This window comes from Pseudopipra pipra, chromosome 2 (genome assembly GCF_036250125.1).
Source record: "Pseudopipra pipra isolate bDixPip1 chromosome 2, bDixPip1.hap1, whole genome shotgun sequence".
Lineage (NCBI taxonomy): Eukaryota > Metazoa > Chordata > Aves > Passeriformes > Pipridae > Pseudopipra > Pseudopipra pipra.
Genome location: NC_087550.1, coordinates 38690228 through 38705107, shown reverse-complemented (window position 1 = coordinate 38705107; position 14880 = coordinate 38690228). Strand labels below are relative to the sequence as shown.

Below are 14880 nucleotides of genomic sequence, written 5' to 3'. Positions count from 1 at the left end.
TAACACAGCCAAAATCTTCCCCTTATCTGTGTTTCAAACTTGAACCAGACGCTTTAACAGCAAATGATTCAAAGTGATCTTGCTTGAGCTGAAGAGTGAACTCTCCTTTGCTTGTGGCTTAATAACTGATCCTCCTCTGCTTCTTTTAAAAATTCTTATTTCAGATAACATTACAATGGAGTTCAGCAAGAAATAAAAAGCTATTTACATAACTCATATTGTTTACTTAAATTTTAGCATTACATTCATATTAGATGATGGAAACTAACCTGTTTGGCTACACATCTTCCCTTGTTTAAATAGCACCATGCTGCAGTATGTGGGATTCAGACATGGCACAGCAAGTACCTCCACTCAAGCAAACTGTTTTCTCGTGTTGGGATACCATTTCTAGTACACTGCTTGGGGGGAAAAAGAAAACAAAAAAAAAAAAAAAGACAACCCTCCTCCATTTATTTCTCTCCAAGCATTTTGTACGGCTGCCTGTGACTGTAACATTTGGATGCATTCCACACTGAATTCAATGGCAATAGCGAAGTCCACAGAGCGCCTGTCTGCTGAAGGCTTCATTGCCTGAGGAAAAGATCCCTTTGGAAACCCATAGAGGGGAAAGGATGGAGGCGAATGTTATTGTAGATGGGGTTTTGTTTACAGTGGCAAAGTCTGATCTGAGAAACGTTTCAAAGTTCTCAAAGACAGATCTAGGTTCAATTAGTCTCCTTTAAGAGATGTAAATTACTAATTGCATTGTGCTCTTTTTAGCCAGTCAGTTGACTAAATTACACAACGCTTTATTTTGCAGAAATACAAAGTATTCCCAGACAAAGCAGATCACAGTTCTCAAGCAGCTGATTGAAAATTGTTCTGCCGGGAGAAACCTTGAAAACAATATAACATTCCAAATCTGCTTAGAAATTTCATAGGGCAATAGCATTTTGCTCCCGTAAAATACCCCAATCCTTCTACACCATCATGTTTCAAAATAGGAATTATATAACGATCGACACTTAATGAACTTTTATTGACATCGGTGTGACTACTCATGTTAAAGCTCTTCTATGCGCATCTTAAAGCTGAAGAGCACACGGGCAAGGGAAACTGCAGCGATGCCGTGATGCAAAAGAGAGGTTCATAGCCTAGCTCTCCGAGCCTGCAGATTACAGATTTGCCTCTGTCCTAATTATACACTCCATCTCCGCTCATTAGCATGGAGCCCAGAAACCCTGACTCATCATTCCTAACAATCCCGGCGACCTGAGGCAAACACACACACACACACACACACACACACACACACACACACACACACACACACACACACACACACTCGCATGCGTGCTCCTTCCCCTAGAGCAAACACCTCATCCTGCTCTGCCTGGCAGCAGGGCAGTCGTGTCCCTACATGTGCAGCCCGCCGCCCCGGGAGCGCAGCCCGCCCCGCGCACAGGCAGCCCCCCGCCCGGGGGAGGGGGCACCCGGCAGGATGAGGGTGGCGATGGTCCGGCACTGGATCTGGCCCCGGGGCCGGCAGGCAGGCAGGCAGGCAGGCAGGCAGGCAGGCGAGGCGGGAAGCTGACCCCAGGCTGGGGATGCCTGGGGACCCTCCCGGAGGGAGCGGGAGCGGCGGGACCGACTCGAGGGGCACCGCTGCCGCCACCAAAGCCCCTGCCCTGGGGGCGGGGCCTCCCCGCCTCGTTTGCATAGTGCCCACACTATTGGCCGGGGGAAGGCACGCGCCGAGGCGCCGGCCCCGCCCCGCTCTCCCCAGGCTGCCCAGAGACGAGGCCGGCCCCGCCCCTCGACAGCTGAGGTCCCGCCCTTGACCCCGCCCCCTCTCGCAGGCTGCCCGGAGATGGGAGCCGGGCAGGGCGCTGCCCATTGGCCGGCGGCGGGCGACCCGCCGTGATTGGCCGGCGGCGTTGGCGCTGGGCGGTGCGGGCGTTGCGGATTGGTGGGGCCCGCGGGGGTGTGCGCGGGGGGCGGTGGCGCGGAGCGGGCGCTGGGGCCGCGGCCGGGGATGGGGGCGGCCGGCGGCGCGGGCAGCTGAGCGCCGCGGAGCCGGAGCCGTCCTGCGCCTCTCGTCCCGCCCGGCCCTCGCCGCCACCGCCGCCACCATGAACCGCCTCGGCTCCGGGCCTGTGGGCAGCGCCGCCGCCGCCGCCGCCGGGCAGTACCGAGTGTGCGGCAATTGCCGGAAGGTGCCGAGACAGGTACCGGAGGGCGCCCGCTGAGAGGCGGCGGGAGCTGCGAGGACTGCGGGAGAGGCTTCCAGGAGGGATCGGTGGAGCGGGCGGCGGTGGGACAGAGACTTGACTGGGGGGGGAGGAGAGAGGACGCACGGACAGCGAGAGTGGCGTGAGGAGAAATGGGCCGTAGGGCAGCGTTGCGGCGGGGGGATGGAGGAGGGCAGTGGGAGAGCTGGGGGGCAGCTCCCCAGTGGGCTGGGAGCTCTGCCGGGAGGTGAGTGCCCGGGGAGCGTGGGGTGGGGGGCAGCGGAGGGGCCAGGGGGGATGTAGCCCCAGGGGGTGCCCAGGGGTGCTAGGTCCGGGCCCCCATCGCCTCCCTCCCCCTCGGGTCGGCTGTCACCGACCCCTGCCCCGGGCTGCCCCCCCCATCCCGAGGGGTTGGAGGGCGCCCAGCCTCCCCGAAGGCTGGGGGGGGGGGGGGGGTCATGGAGCCCAGCCAGGCTTGGAAAGTTTATTATCCACGTATTTCAACGGTGGAATTCACCACCACGATCTCCGTCAAGTGGGGGGGGCTCCGAGCTTAGAGCCTTAAAAAAATATAAAAGCGCCGAAGAACCCCCCGCCCCCCAGCCCGCTAAGCCCCCATCCCTGCAGTGCCCAGCCGCTTCCCTGCGGACCCCCCGTGCCCCCGGAGGGGTAGGATGGCTGCACCTCCTGCTCCCGACATCTGCCTCACGGGGAGCATTAGTGGAGGTGCTTTTTGTTTGTCCAGTGCAAATGAATTAAAATTGCTGAGCTGTTCAAACGCGCCGAGTCCCCGAGCGCCCAAGATGAACGCGATGCCGGTTTTGGTTTTATTTTAATTCAATCTCTCCCAACACATTTTGCTCCAGGTTGGTTCTTGCAATTGCTAAGAAAGCCTGTAAGTCAATGAGCTCAAATATTTGCGCTCTTTGTCCAAAAACTGTTTTTCTTCCTCTGTGGGTCAGGCCAAGTGCCAATCAAAGTTGTTTTTCAAGCCTCTCTTCCCTGCAGTAGGACTGCTTTTTTTCTTTCTTCCTTTTTTTTTTTTTTCTTTAAGGGTTTGGTTTTTGGAAAGGAGGTGTGTATTTAGGGGAGGGGGAGGAGAAACGTTAAAAATCGGTGGAAGAGAGAAGCAGATCTTAAAAATCATGTTTCTTGAATATTTTAATGGAAACAAAATCTTATTAAATGTGCACGCTTGGTATGTGCAGTTATTTTTTCCATAAACTCTTGGATCATATTACAGTTGATACTTGGTGCTCAGCTCTTAGCTCAGCTTGCGAGAAATGTAATGGATCAGAGAAGCACACATCAGCAGAGTCTGATTTTTAACCATTTCGTTGCAGGATCGAGTCCCTTCTTGGCTTTAGCTTGCTGCTGTTACTGCTTTAAGAAAAACAAGTACTTAAAAGAGAGAAGTTCTGCGGGGTTAAAGCCTGAAACAGCTTCAGACTTGACATATGTCTAAAGACATACAAATTAACCAGTGCCAAATATGTCTGTGGAGAAAGCAGGGAGGGAGCTTGCTTTGTTCTGCCAAATAATCAAAATATTTTGTTGACAAATAAAGTGGTGCTTGGCAGCACTTGTAGATCTAAAATTAAATTTAAATTATTGAATTTTTTTTGAAGCTGTAGTCCCATCCTGTTGGGTGGGACTTTTTTTGTATACCTCTTTAATATCAGTGGGAGGTGGGGACAGGGCTAGATGGCATTTTTCTGGTAACAGGAAACTTGCTGGATTTGATGATTTGATTTTTTTTTTTTTAATTTTATTTTATTTTAAAGTAATTTAGGGATGATGGTGAAACATAGGTACCCAGCTGGGTCTGTTGAGGAAGGCAGCTTAGCACTGTCCTGCTTTGTCTGTGGTCATTTCAACCACTCTCATTGCAAAACTGAGGAAAGAATAAAGAAACTGAGTGACAGCCTGTAAAAACCTCCTGAAACATAGTTGTTCTCTGCTTTCAGTGGTTGTATTGGGACATTGTTGAATCTGTGTTGTAGGCTGAACAATAAACATAGAAGTACAAAGCTTCTGACTACATCTGTAATTATTTAAAAGTTGGTACAATAAAAATCACTGTAAATGTTAACCTTTTGCACTTCATTGGCAAGCATGCAAGTAGAAAACATGAGGGAAAAAAAAAGAAAAGGCTTGATGGAAGCGAGGTGCAAATTTGACCTGAGTCTCAGAGTAATAATCTTCAGATGAGTGCTGCCTCATCTGTTCTTTTGATGGTGTTGGGTTTTTTTTTAATGCTCATGTGATAGCATACTGGAAAAAAATGATTGGCCTTGAAATGTGTTGAATCTCTTCTGCCCTCCTCAGTCTTAAGTCTTTATTTGAAGCCACTTGAACACTCACAGTTTAGGTAGTGCTGTTGTCAAAATTATAAGGAGCAAAGTAAGCTTTCTAGTCAGTGGCATGTAATGAAATTTGAAATAATCCATAAGTTTTTGGATTCTCATGGGTGAAGATAAGTTTCCCTTTCATCAGGGAAACAGGAAAAGCTAAATTCAGCACTTTAGGTTTCGGCCAATTGCAAACTAATCAAAGTTACATTTTATTCTGGAAAGTTCTATCAGGCACTAAGAGTATGCTAAGGATTCAAGGGTTAAATTTGCCTATGAAGGTTTTTCATGTTAAAAAGATACCATTTCCGGTTGGGTTTATTGTTACAGGACACTTTAGATAACCAGATCTACTTGCAGAACAATTGCTGCTAATCAGAAGGGCTTAGGGAGTCATAGATACAACAGCTACATAATTATTTGATTTAGGGGGAAAAAAAGTGATTAAAATGGCACGTGAGTTCTGTCCCTAAGAATTTCCTAGAGGTGGCTGCGAGTTGCTGCCATTGCAGTAACCAGGACAGCTCCAGCTCTTCCATTTGAAAATGTGATATGTAAGGGAGTCCCTGGGCAGGGGAAAGCTCCTGGGTGTAACCCCGGAGGGGATCTGGAGCCTTATGGAAACCCAAGGTTCTCCTGCCTAAACAAAGTCCAAGCAAGTGAGAAGAAAACATATAGGAAGGGCTCAGTATTTCTTTGGACAAATACCTGCTTCAGAAAGGCTTTTAGGAATAAGCAAAAAGTCTTTGGGGATGGAAAAAATCTGATACGTCAGGAAGTGTAGGAACAGGGAGGGTTTGCCAATTGTTCAAGCTTAGTTGCAAACTCCAAGGTATGTGAAGTAAAAGGTTCTTTTACATGTACATACAGGTCAGTAGGATAGAAAAGAAAATAAGTATAAACATGGTTCTAGGATTAAATATTTGGTTTGTGTTAGATTTCAGTGAAGGAGATAGAAGGGCAATGGCAAAATGGGTGATGGGGGCATGCAGTTTAAAAAAGCCAAACTGCGTTGTTGGCAAGGTGGAAATGAACCTGGCTTAGCTGACCCTCCTGGCTTCAGCCAGTCTCTGTGCTGGAGTCCTAATAAAGATATAAGAAATCTAGGATCTGTTCCTACCCAGTCAGGGTGATCCTGTGAGAGGGGGAATACCTATCAATATGATGGACAAAATTTTCAGTGCTTCTCATCCTCCCATGCCAGTCTACTTCTTTAGTACAAGTCTCAATACTGTACAAAGCTACTAAAGCAAATATGAAAAAATATGTATGACATGATAGCACCAAAAGTAGGTTACACTAGACTAATGTAGTGGTCTTTTGCTAATAAGACAGATGCATGAGTGTCCTCTTCTGAAAGCTTTGGATGGACTAAAACTACACTTCTTTCATTAAATATCTGAAGTAACATCAAAGGTTGAACTCGTCACTGCAAGTCAGCTCAAATTAAACTCTGGGATTTACTAACGCCAAATGTTCTATATACTAAAAGTTTTAACTGGATTTGAAAAATATTTGGGCAAATTCATAAGAGAAAAATTAAACAAGACCTGTAATATGAAATAGCAACACCCTTCAGTATAGTTTCTGTATGCTTTCCTGGCTGTTATATGTCTGCTACTGCCCCCTGCTAGGGAGAGGCTGCTGGGCAATAGGGACCTTTGATCTGACACATTTTGTGTGTTTTGCTGTTCCTGTTAATTACAGTGATTGGGAACTGATGGGAATGGGAATGATGATGGGCTGTGCTGAAAGGAGAAGTCACTGTGCTGAGAGGAGAATGCCAGTGGGTTTTCAAAGGATCGCTTGAAACTAATCTGGTTTAACCCTGTTTAGAGTCACAACGAGAGTGTGACTATTCCTAAAAGACACAGCAGAAGTGGTAAATGTTGTTGGTCCAGAGAGAGAGGGACATTTCATGGAAAGCTGGGATACCTTGAGCACTGGCATAGTTAAAGTGGTGTGAAATCCAGTGGTGTGAAATGCAAGAGTTACAGATTTAGCTGTTTGATACCCATAACTTTTAATAAGAGCAGCTTAAGAAGCAGGGAGAAGGATGTTGGTACAGGAGGACCAGCAGCTTACTGTCACCCTGCAAGGGTGTGGTGCTGGAGAGCAGGGAAGCTGGGAAGGATGGACCCTAATTTAACAGACACAGAGGTCAGCTGTCTGAGTGCTGGGAGAAACAGAGTACTGGTTTTGCAGAAGGAGACTGAAAGTTTGCTTTTTTAATCCAAAAAAAACAAAAGCTGAGAGGGGATATGGTCCATGTCGATAAATACATCTGATGGTGAGAGCCAGTGAGAAGAAATTATCTCAGGAGTAGATGGAAGTAAAATGGTCACTAATACATTTAGGCAGGAAAATTGAAGTGTCCAGAGGTGAGGTTCTGGAAGAATTTGTTCTGGGTCTGTTGCAGCCAAAAAAAGCACCTACTTTTAAGATAGAAAAATGTGTGAACGTCATTAAATGATGCAGCGCTTACAATAGCACTAGCCTAGGCTCAGGGAGTTGAGGTCATATCCAAAAAAAAAAAAAAAAAAAAGACACACTTTCATTCACTTTATTGTTCTGTGTGGGTGAGTAAGAAAGTAGCCCAAAAGTGAACCAAAAATAGTTTAATGTCAGGTCTCATAAGCCCGTGTAAGCTAATATATATGTGTCACCGTGAGTCATGAAAGTGTATGGAGATGCTGTTACCTGCACTGTAGAAATCAAGAGGCCTTTCAAGGACTTTCCTTGAAACTATTTTGAGGGAAGTCAGTCTGGTTCGATCTATTCTGAGCATAGGCAAATCAAAGTTGCTTGGAAAACACCCTGGGTTTTCCACAGTGCAGCATCTATTTTTTTTTGTTGAGTTGCATAGTCTAGCTGGCTTTGGAAATCAGACCAACAAGCCTTGGCTGTCACAGAAAATCTTAATTTGTAGAATCAAATGATGTCTTCTGTAGTTTGATGCCTCTTAATAATAGTTTCCTCACAGTACAGTTGTGAGGGGTTGCCTAGATGGCTTTGAATCTCCAAGTGTGCCTTTTCCTAAAGGAGTTCTCAAAATAGTCATGAAAGTCTTTCATGAAAACCCAACTCTGTTTGCATTGGTTCTAATTTTAGCAACATTCTCTTGTGTAAAACATCGTGTCTGCCTTCATTGTTTGTGTCTTCCAGTCCCCTGGAGCACTGGTGAAACATAGTGAAACCAGCTCGGGTCACTCCTTCAACTCCTCTTGCCTGCACAGCTGGGGGGAGAAGATGGGTCTTTTAGGATCCAAAAATGTAAAAATATAAACCAGGAGCAACAAATCCAACTGTTTAGGGCAGTTAAAATTGGCAGCAACAGGCCCCTCACTCATAATTAATTCTTACTTTTTCTTGAAAGATTTGGTTGAAAAAACCAAACAACTAAGAACAGGACCATTTCCTGTGAAATAAATGCAGTGAAAATCCAGAGTTGACCTGTTTATCTCTTTCTTCATCCTCACAAGTGTTTCACTAATTTGTGTCTTTTCAGAATCTGACCTGTTTAAATAATTGTTCTCCCACCTCCTGTGTAATTATTGTCTTTGTGTCGTGGAATCGAAGTGCAGTATTGCTCTTTGCACATATGGTCCTGAGGGTTCCTGGGTTCTTTGATTTTTGCCCTAAAAGCTAGTGTAAAGAAATTTCCTTGTGTCTTCCTAGTCTTACAGGCTGAAAATGAGATGGCAAAACTATTAAATTTTCATTGGACCTGTAATGAGAGAGTCATGAGTGAAATGAACCTCTGGTGAAGGACGCTGTTTTGCAATGAAAAGCTGTAAGAGGTGGCCTTGTAGGAACCACACTCATTTAGAATAGTCACTTTTATTTAAAAAAAAAAAAAAAAAAAAACAAACAGAAGCACAAACACAGTCTTCTCTGAATTACAGGGAGGGAATAGAGGTGAGAAAGGAAAGAAAGTGGGGGGGAGGATTTTCTTCAGAAGAAACTTTGGGGTTTAGAGTTGGGGAGTGGGTTAGCCAAGAGTGGAGGTTGTCCTCTGCTAAAATTTACTTCTGCTGGAAGGAGTGGAGTGTTGCATTAGCCAAATCAACTGTGGTTTGGAGATGTGGACTCTGTGAACATTTGCTTTAAATTTATGCATATTACTTAATTAGGGCTTCAAATCTCACATCTCTTTAAATGGCAGTGTTTTGAAATCTGAAAAACATAATATGGTTCATTAAGCATCCTTGATTTTTTTCTCTCTCCCACATTGGCAAGGGAGCTGCTAATACTCATTTAGTTCTCTAATACTCATTTAGTTCTTTATTTGAACCTTTTTTTCCTGGCTAGGGAGATTTGAGTGAGAGAAGATAGTGGTATAATTCTCCCCTGGCTGTGCGTAGCTAGGGGAGTTGGTCTGGAGATTTTATTATCAGATTTCCATTTGCAGGGCTGGAGAATAAGGTGGGATCTCAAGCATAGTTTGCATGGCCAGGCTGAATACTGGCTTTTGTCTAAGTGGGTCAGGATACACTGGGGGGAAATGGGGCATTTTTAGTAGAAAAGAAATTTGTACTGTCAGGAGGGAGACCTCAGTTAATGAGAAATTGCACCTCATCAGCTTTGGAAAAACCTGCATGGAAATAATTTATGCTGTTTAATTTCTCTGTTCTTTGCAGGTGTTCCTGTTTGTATGCAGAGGTCCTTCCCATTGTTGTCTCTGCAGCCCAGCCTGATAGTCTTTGTGCTTTAAGTAGAAGCTATAGGGAACATCATGCAGACGAGTCAAATATCTTATGAAATGCCATTACAGGGAGGTAGGGATACTCTTCACAAACAATTTTTTTTCTGACTCTTTGCCTATCAGTCAGTCTCTGAAATGCATTCACAATAGTTCAAGACATTTTATGGGGTTCTTGGTATGCCACCCTGGGCAAACTAGTGTTAGTGATAATAGGGGAGGCCATGATCAAAGTGCATTAATTTTAAATGTCTCTCTTAACCACTAGTTGCAGATTTTTATTACAGGATGCTTCTTGCATATCAGACATTAGATAACTATCAGTTGGGGCAAAATACTGGTATAGATGGTATTTAATTAATTAAATTAATTAATATTACATGTTTATGAAGCTGAGAAACTATTTTGTTCTTGTTACAGACCATATCAACCAGTGATTTATTGAAATATCTTCATTCTCACATCTTATTTAAATTGAAAGTAAAGTGTTTTGGATCATGGGCTTTTTTCCTCTAGGGCATAATCCATGTGACAGTCAGGGACTTAAGTTAGGGCTGATCAGGGTGTAAATGATGGTGCTCAGTGTAAGAGACAGAAGTCAGTGCTCTTAATCTAGCAAGATATCATGAATCTTTCCTGAATGTCCCTGGTTACCCAAATTAGGGTAAGATAAATAAACAGATACAGCCTCTTGATTAAACATCTTTTTGTTGTTGTTGTTGTTAATGACACTCATATTTCTCTCAAGGTAAGCATCTTGTTTTGTTAGACCAACAATGGATTTCTAATGGATTCCTAGCTAGTGAACTTGGTAATAGTGTGAGGCTATGAGCAGTCCCTTTCCTCAGGGTATCAGGTGGGAAAAAATAATAATGGAGTGGACTATGAAGTATTCCTAACTTCATATGTTGTGAGTAGACTGGAACAGAAGTAATAAGTCTGCATCACACAAGAATACTGTGTGGTCAGTGTGTGGATCACCCTATGGGTTCTGGTTTAAGTCTTTCAACATGTACAAATGTTAGGTTAACATGTACGGAAGCCAGGGGAAATCGCGTTCTTGAGAATTCTTTGGAGCCATAGGCCTCTGTTATCTCTTCAAGTGCAAAATGCATTTGGAAGAAAACTAAAAGGTGACTTGAAAATCACGTTTTCATCTATTCAGAATGGGCAATAAAATCATAAATACAGTCAATATGTCTCAATTGCTGCACTTTGGAATCAAAATGTGTAATTGTGTATCTGTTTTAAAGCATATGAAATTCAAACTTAGTTTTGACATGAAACTAGAGAGAATTGTAAATGCTTTTAGAGTCATTTGACACTATAAATGATCAATTAAATTGTTCCTTAGAAGGGAGGCATGGTTGCAAGAATGACTCCTCACTTAACATTTTCAAAATAAGAATTCATGCTTCTGAGCAAATCCACATGACCTCAGTAAAACAGAGATATGTTGATGACAGTGAAGAAGTACTAGCTGTCTCAGTGTAACCTATTCTTAGAGCAGTACAGAGCTGGTTACTCAAATTCATCTTTTATCTGTCTCTGGGCAGTTTATTATTGCATTGGATTTGCTCTGGCTGATGCTAACCAAACGATTGAAAGCCAGCATGTGTTCTCTCCTCTGTATGAATTGCGCAGTTAAAAATTATTTAATAAAACAGTATCTTAACAGTGTTGAACTTAACTTAATAGCACGTACTTGTAAATATGTTGAATGTCTCCTGCTTTAGTATGTGGTAAAGGGAATATAGTTACATTATTGTCTAAATGTATCTGGAGGGGTTTTGGCCATATGGTTCTAAATCTGTTTTAAAGTAATTATGCCTATTAACTAAAAAAATAAAAAATATTCCCTCTGAGTTGATTGACATTCCTCTTTCTAAAGCACTCTCATTGCTGATTAGAGGTGTGGAAATAGTAATTTGTTCTAGCATTTAGAAATTTCATTAGACCTCTAATGAAATGGAGCACCTACACACTGTCTAAATATTCTGCCTGACACCAGTTGGATCTCATCCAGCATGGAAGAACACCTGAAATGTTGCTTTACTACAGTTTGTGTCTTGAAGTCAACCATGCTGCCTGCATGTGAATACTCTCTGGCTGTTCAGCAGGCAGAGCAAACCTTGACCCTTCCTGGAAATCGGCATCAGGATTTGATTATTGCAATGAGCACTTACTGTGATAACTGGCTTAGAGCACTTACTGTGATAACTGGCTTAGAGTTAGAAAATTAAGGCAACTGTTTATGGGGAAGCACCTAGACCTCTAACTCAGTCAGCTGGACTTCAGAGTGGCTGTGCACATGCGTTACACACAGCACGTGTATATGAGGTAGGAACATGCTGAAGGTCACAATTTGTCACTGTTGTTGTCTAGTAATAAGGTGACAACAACACACCATAAATAAAAACTTAAAGCACCACATCTCTCCCTGTTATGAGCTGGTTCTTTTCCCTCCGAAAGCTAATTGAAACACCCACTGGGTGCAGTGGCAGCTGTTTGAGCATCCATGTTTTTAAGTCCTCTTTCATTCATTTGCAGCTGTTTTCACTCCAGACCAGTACTGCTAGAAAACTCTGAATCAGGACTCCGTTAGTATCCTGTGGTGGAAATTTCCAGTCCCTAGTGGTAGGAGACATATTAAAACTCTTGAGGGACACTAGAGGTGCATGATGTTCATTAATCAAAAGTTCGTTTTGACTGGTTAGGTTTTCCTTCTGAAATTCAGAAGACAGGCTCTAATGCATCTGCACTAGAATCAGACATGGCCTTTTGTGTTCTTCCTTGTGGTTTTGTTTTGTCTTTTTTTTGTTCTGTTTCTCCACCATATTTAATATTTTTACATTTTGCAGTCTCCACATTTAAACAAATGCAGTAGTAGGGTTGAACCAGAAAAACTCCCAACTACTTTATGCCATATTAATGCTTCAGAAAGTATTTTCATCTTCTGTTCCCTCCAGAAAACCCAAACAAAATGTTCAATTACATTAATACTTCAAGTTTTGCGTTACTGGATGAGGCAGTAACATAAGGGGTCATTCAGGTAGAATCTGCTTTGAAATAAGTGACTTTTATTCAAGCAATTTAAAACTTGTCTCACTTCTGTGCTGGCGCTTCACAGGTAGTTAGGAGGAAAGGTGTGTTGGTCGAAAAGGTCATCTTAACATAATTAAAGGTTGAAGGAGCCTGCAGCCAGCATTGTAGTTCTTCAGGGGAGATGGAGCTTGGTGCTTGTGCCAACTGAGCAGAGGATAAGTGTAAAGAGAGCAGGTTGCACCCACAGAGGGTATGGTGGAATGGTCTTTCATGCATGGCTTAGTAAAGCAAAAGGGGAATGGAGGTGGAAGGAAGGTCTCCCTCCATGTCTCTGCTCTTTAGGCCACTTATGCAAAAGGTATTAGATAAAGGTGTAGTTACTTGACCTATTTATCCAACAGAAACTTGTCGTACAAGCAAAAGCAGTTTGACTATCCAGTGCTGTTGCTGTTTTGTATGGGACACTCCTTTGGGTTAAGTTGTTCCTCATGAATACATAGAGGCAGCATTCAGCCCTCCAACATGATTAATTTGTCTTGTTTGAGAAGGTAGGTCTGTGGTGTTGGTTCTTCAGAACTTTTCTTCAGAAAAGTTGGAATAATCATTGCATGGATTAACCTTTGTCCATACAGAGCTAAGCTGGTTGCAAGTATAGGTTGTGAACTTACTCTGATGAAAAGGTCTCAGTTTGGGTTTGGTGACTTCATGAGAAGGAAGGGCAAGTAAACTAGAGCGCAGTGGAGAACCTCATTAGGCAGTGCAGGTTATTCACTCTTCCATAGCTACAGGAGTCTTTTTTCAGGCAGGGTATAAAATAAGTGGGTTTATTATTTCTGTAGTACTTGCTGGTGCTTTTCTTGTAGAGTTGTTAATTCACCAAAATGTAGCAAAAGCCCTCTTAGTAAAAGTGTAGGCAATGATCTGAGGGGGTGGTAGTACCATCAGCTCTGAGGTTGGAGGTAAATCTGAAATTCTGTCAGTCTGCTGGCCTGGGTGACTGGAGAAAGCAGGAATAGCTGATCTGTCTCTGGACAAGTTTTTTATTTACGTACAATAAGTCTTCTCTAACAGTTATGAGTCTTCATTTTTGAAAATCAGAGTGTCTTTTAAGCTCTATGAGGAAAACACATTTGTACCTTAGGTCTTCACTGCCACCAGCTCAGCTACAAGTCAGCATGTTTTGGAGATTGTATCTTACTAGTGACTCACTTTGGTAAGATGTCACTTAAAATGCAAAATGTTCTTTAAAAAAAAAAAAAGAAGAAGAAGAAAGAGGAAGAAACTGCCAGACTGCAAGTATTCTTATGGTCATTCCAGCAAAGTTGGTGGCTTGTGAATGTGCTACTGAGATGAAGCTGTTCCTCTGTCTGTCTCTTGCCCAGACCTCTCCCAGACTAATCAAATATAAAACAGTTAGTGTGTCAGCTCCCTGCTCATTGTACAACACAGTCTCCAGCCTTTGCAAACGAGACTTCTTGGAGAAATAATTTTCTCTAATTGGTGACCGTTTTAGGATTTCCCATCAGGTGAAGAAGCAAAATGGCTCACCCATGGTTTTCCATCTGTTGCCCTAGCACCTATACAGTTTTTATGGACTTCTTTCAAGGAGACTGTGTAAGAAGACTTCAGTAAACTCAGTCGTGTGGATGCCACCTCCTTCTGAAAAATGCTTACGAGTCAACTAATCAAAAGAGGCTTAAACTCCTGGCTTAGACAGCAAGGCGCTAGCTCTTGGAAATTGTACCTTTAGGCTAGAGGTAAAGCGTGTTAGTCAGGGAGATTTTATTTTTCATCTGGCACATTCTTTCTGTTTGAGTCATCGACCAAGGAAAGATGGCAAAAAAGGTGCTTCTCTTAAAGCAGGAGGACATTGGTCCTTTTGGATGTCCAGGAGGACTATCCCTTTCCAGGCAGAGCTAGGAGAACAGCATCAGCATTCCTTACATTATTTGAACTGTAGCAAAGATGGTCAGTGGTCATCAGTTGTATACAAGCGTTTGTCCAAGAAACTTGTGCCAAGAGTGCTTCTCATTTTCTTTTAAAAGTTTTTCAATGGATTAACTTAAAATTTAAGGAACTTTGACCACAAATTTTGTTTGCTGTAAATTAGAAACCTTATATCAGCCTTGTGTTTTAATGTTTTGATGTTGTCTTGAATGTTAACATGAACAGCTTAGCTAAAGTTCTTCATGGTAGGGTAGCATAGCCAGTATGTGCTTATTTTCTTCCAGTTAGATAGTATCCATCTAAACAAACATCACCTACCCATCAAGTGAGTAGGGATGGTTTGTAAGGATATTGTCTTCATGTTTTAACGCTTTGGGTTTTTTTTCCTTCACCTTTTTCAGATATAATTTGATGGAACTTCTGGTGAGGTGCATTCAGAACAGGGGAAGAATAACACTTGCTTCCTAAAACCAGTGCTAGTAAAGAATTGAAGTGTAATGTAGTAAAGATTCTGAAGTAAATTTTATGATACTAGCTGTGTTGAACAGACAGTGTACGAATGGGCTCACCCAGGCACAAAAGAGCTCCACAACACGTGCTGCATCTTCTAGACTGGATTAGC

General features: G+C 43.2%; 1 protein-coding gene across 3 annotated transcripts in view; it reads left to right on the top strand.

Annotated features, from left to right (window-relative positions):
* The first annotated feature begins 2012 nt into the window (after positions 1–2012).
* Positions 2013–14880, top strand: part of SESN3 (sestrin 3) — a 45667-nt gene continuing 32799 nt past the window's right edge. The window contains exon 1 of one of the 3 annotated variants that reach the window (XM_064645107.1): positions 2013–2210. In XM_064645107.1, the coding sequence (XP_064501177.1) occupies positions 2115–2210 (96 nt within the window). In that variant the 5' untranslated portion in view covers positions 2013–2114. The remainder of the gene's footprint in view (positions 2211–14880) is intronic. The other 2 variants (XM_064645108.1, XM_064645109.1) reach the window with 2 other exon arrangements.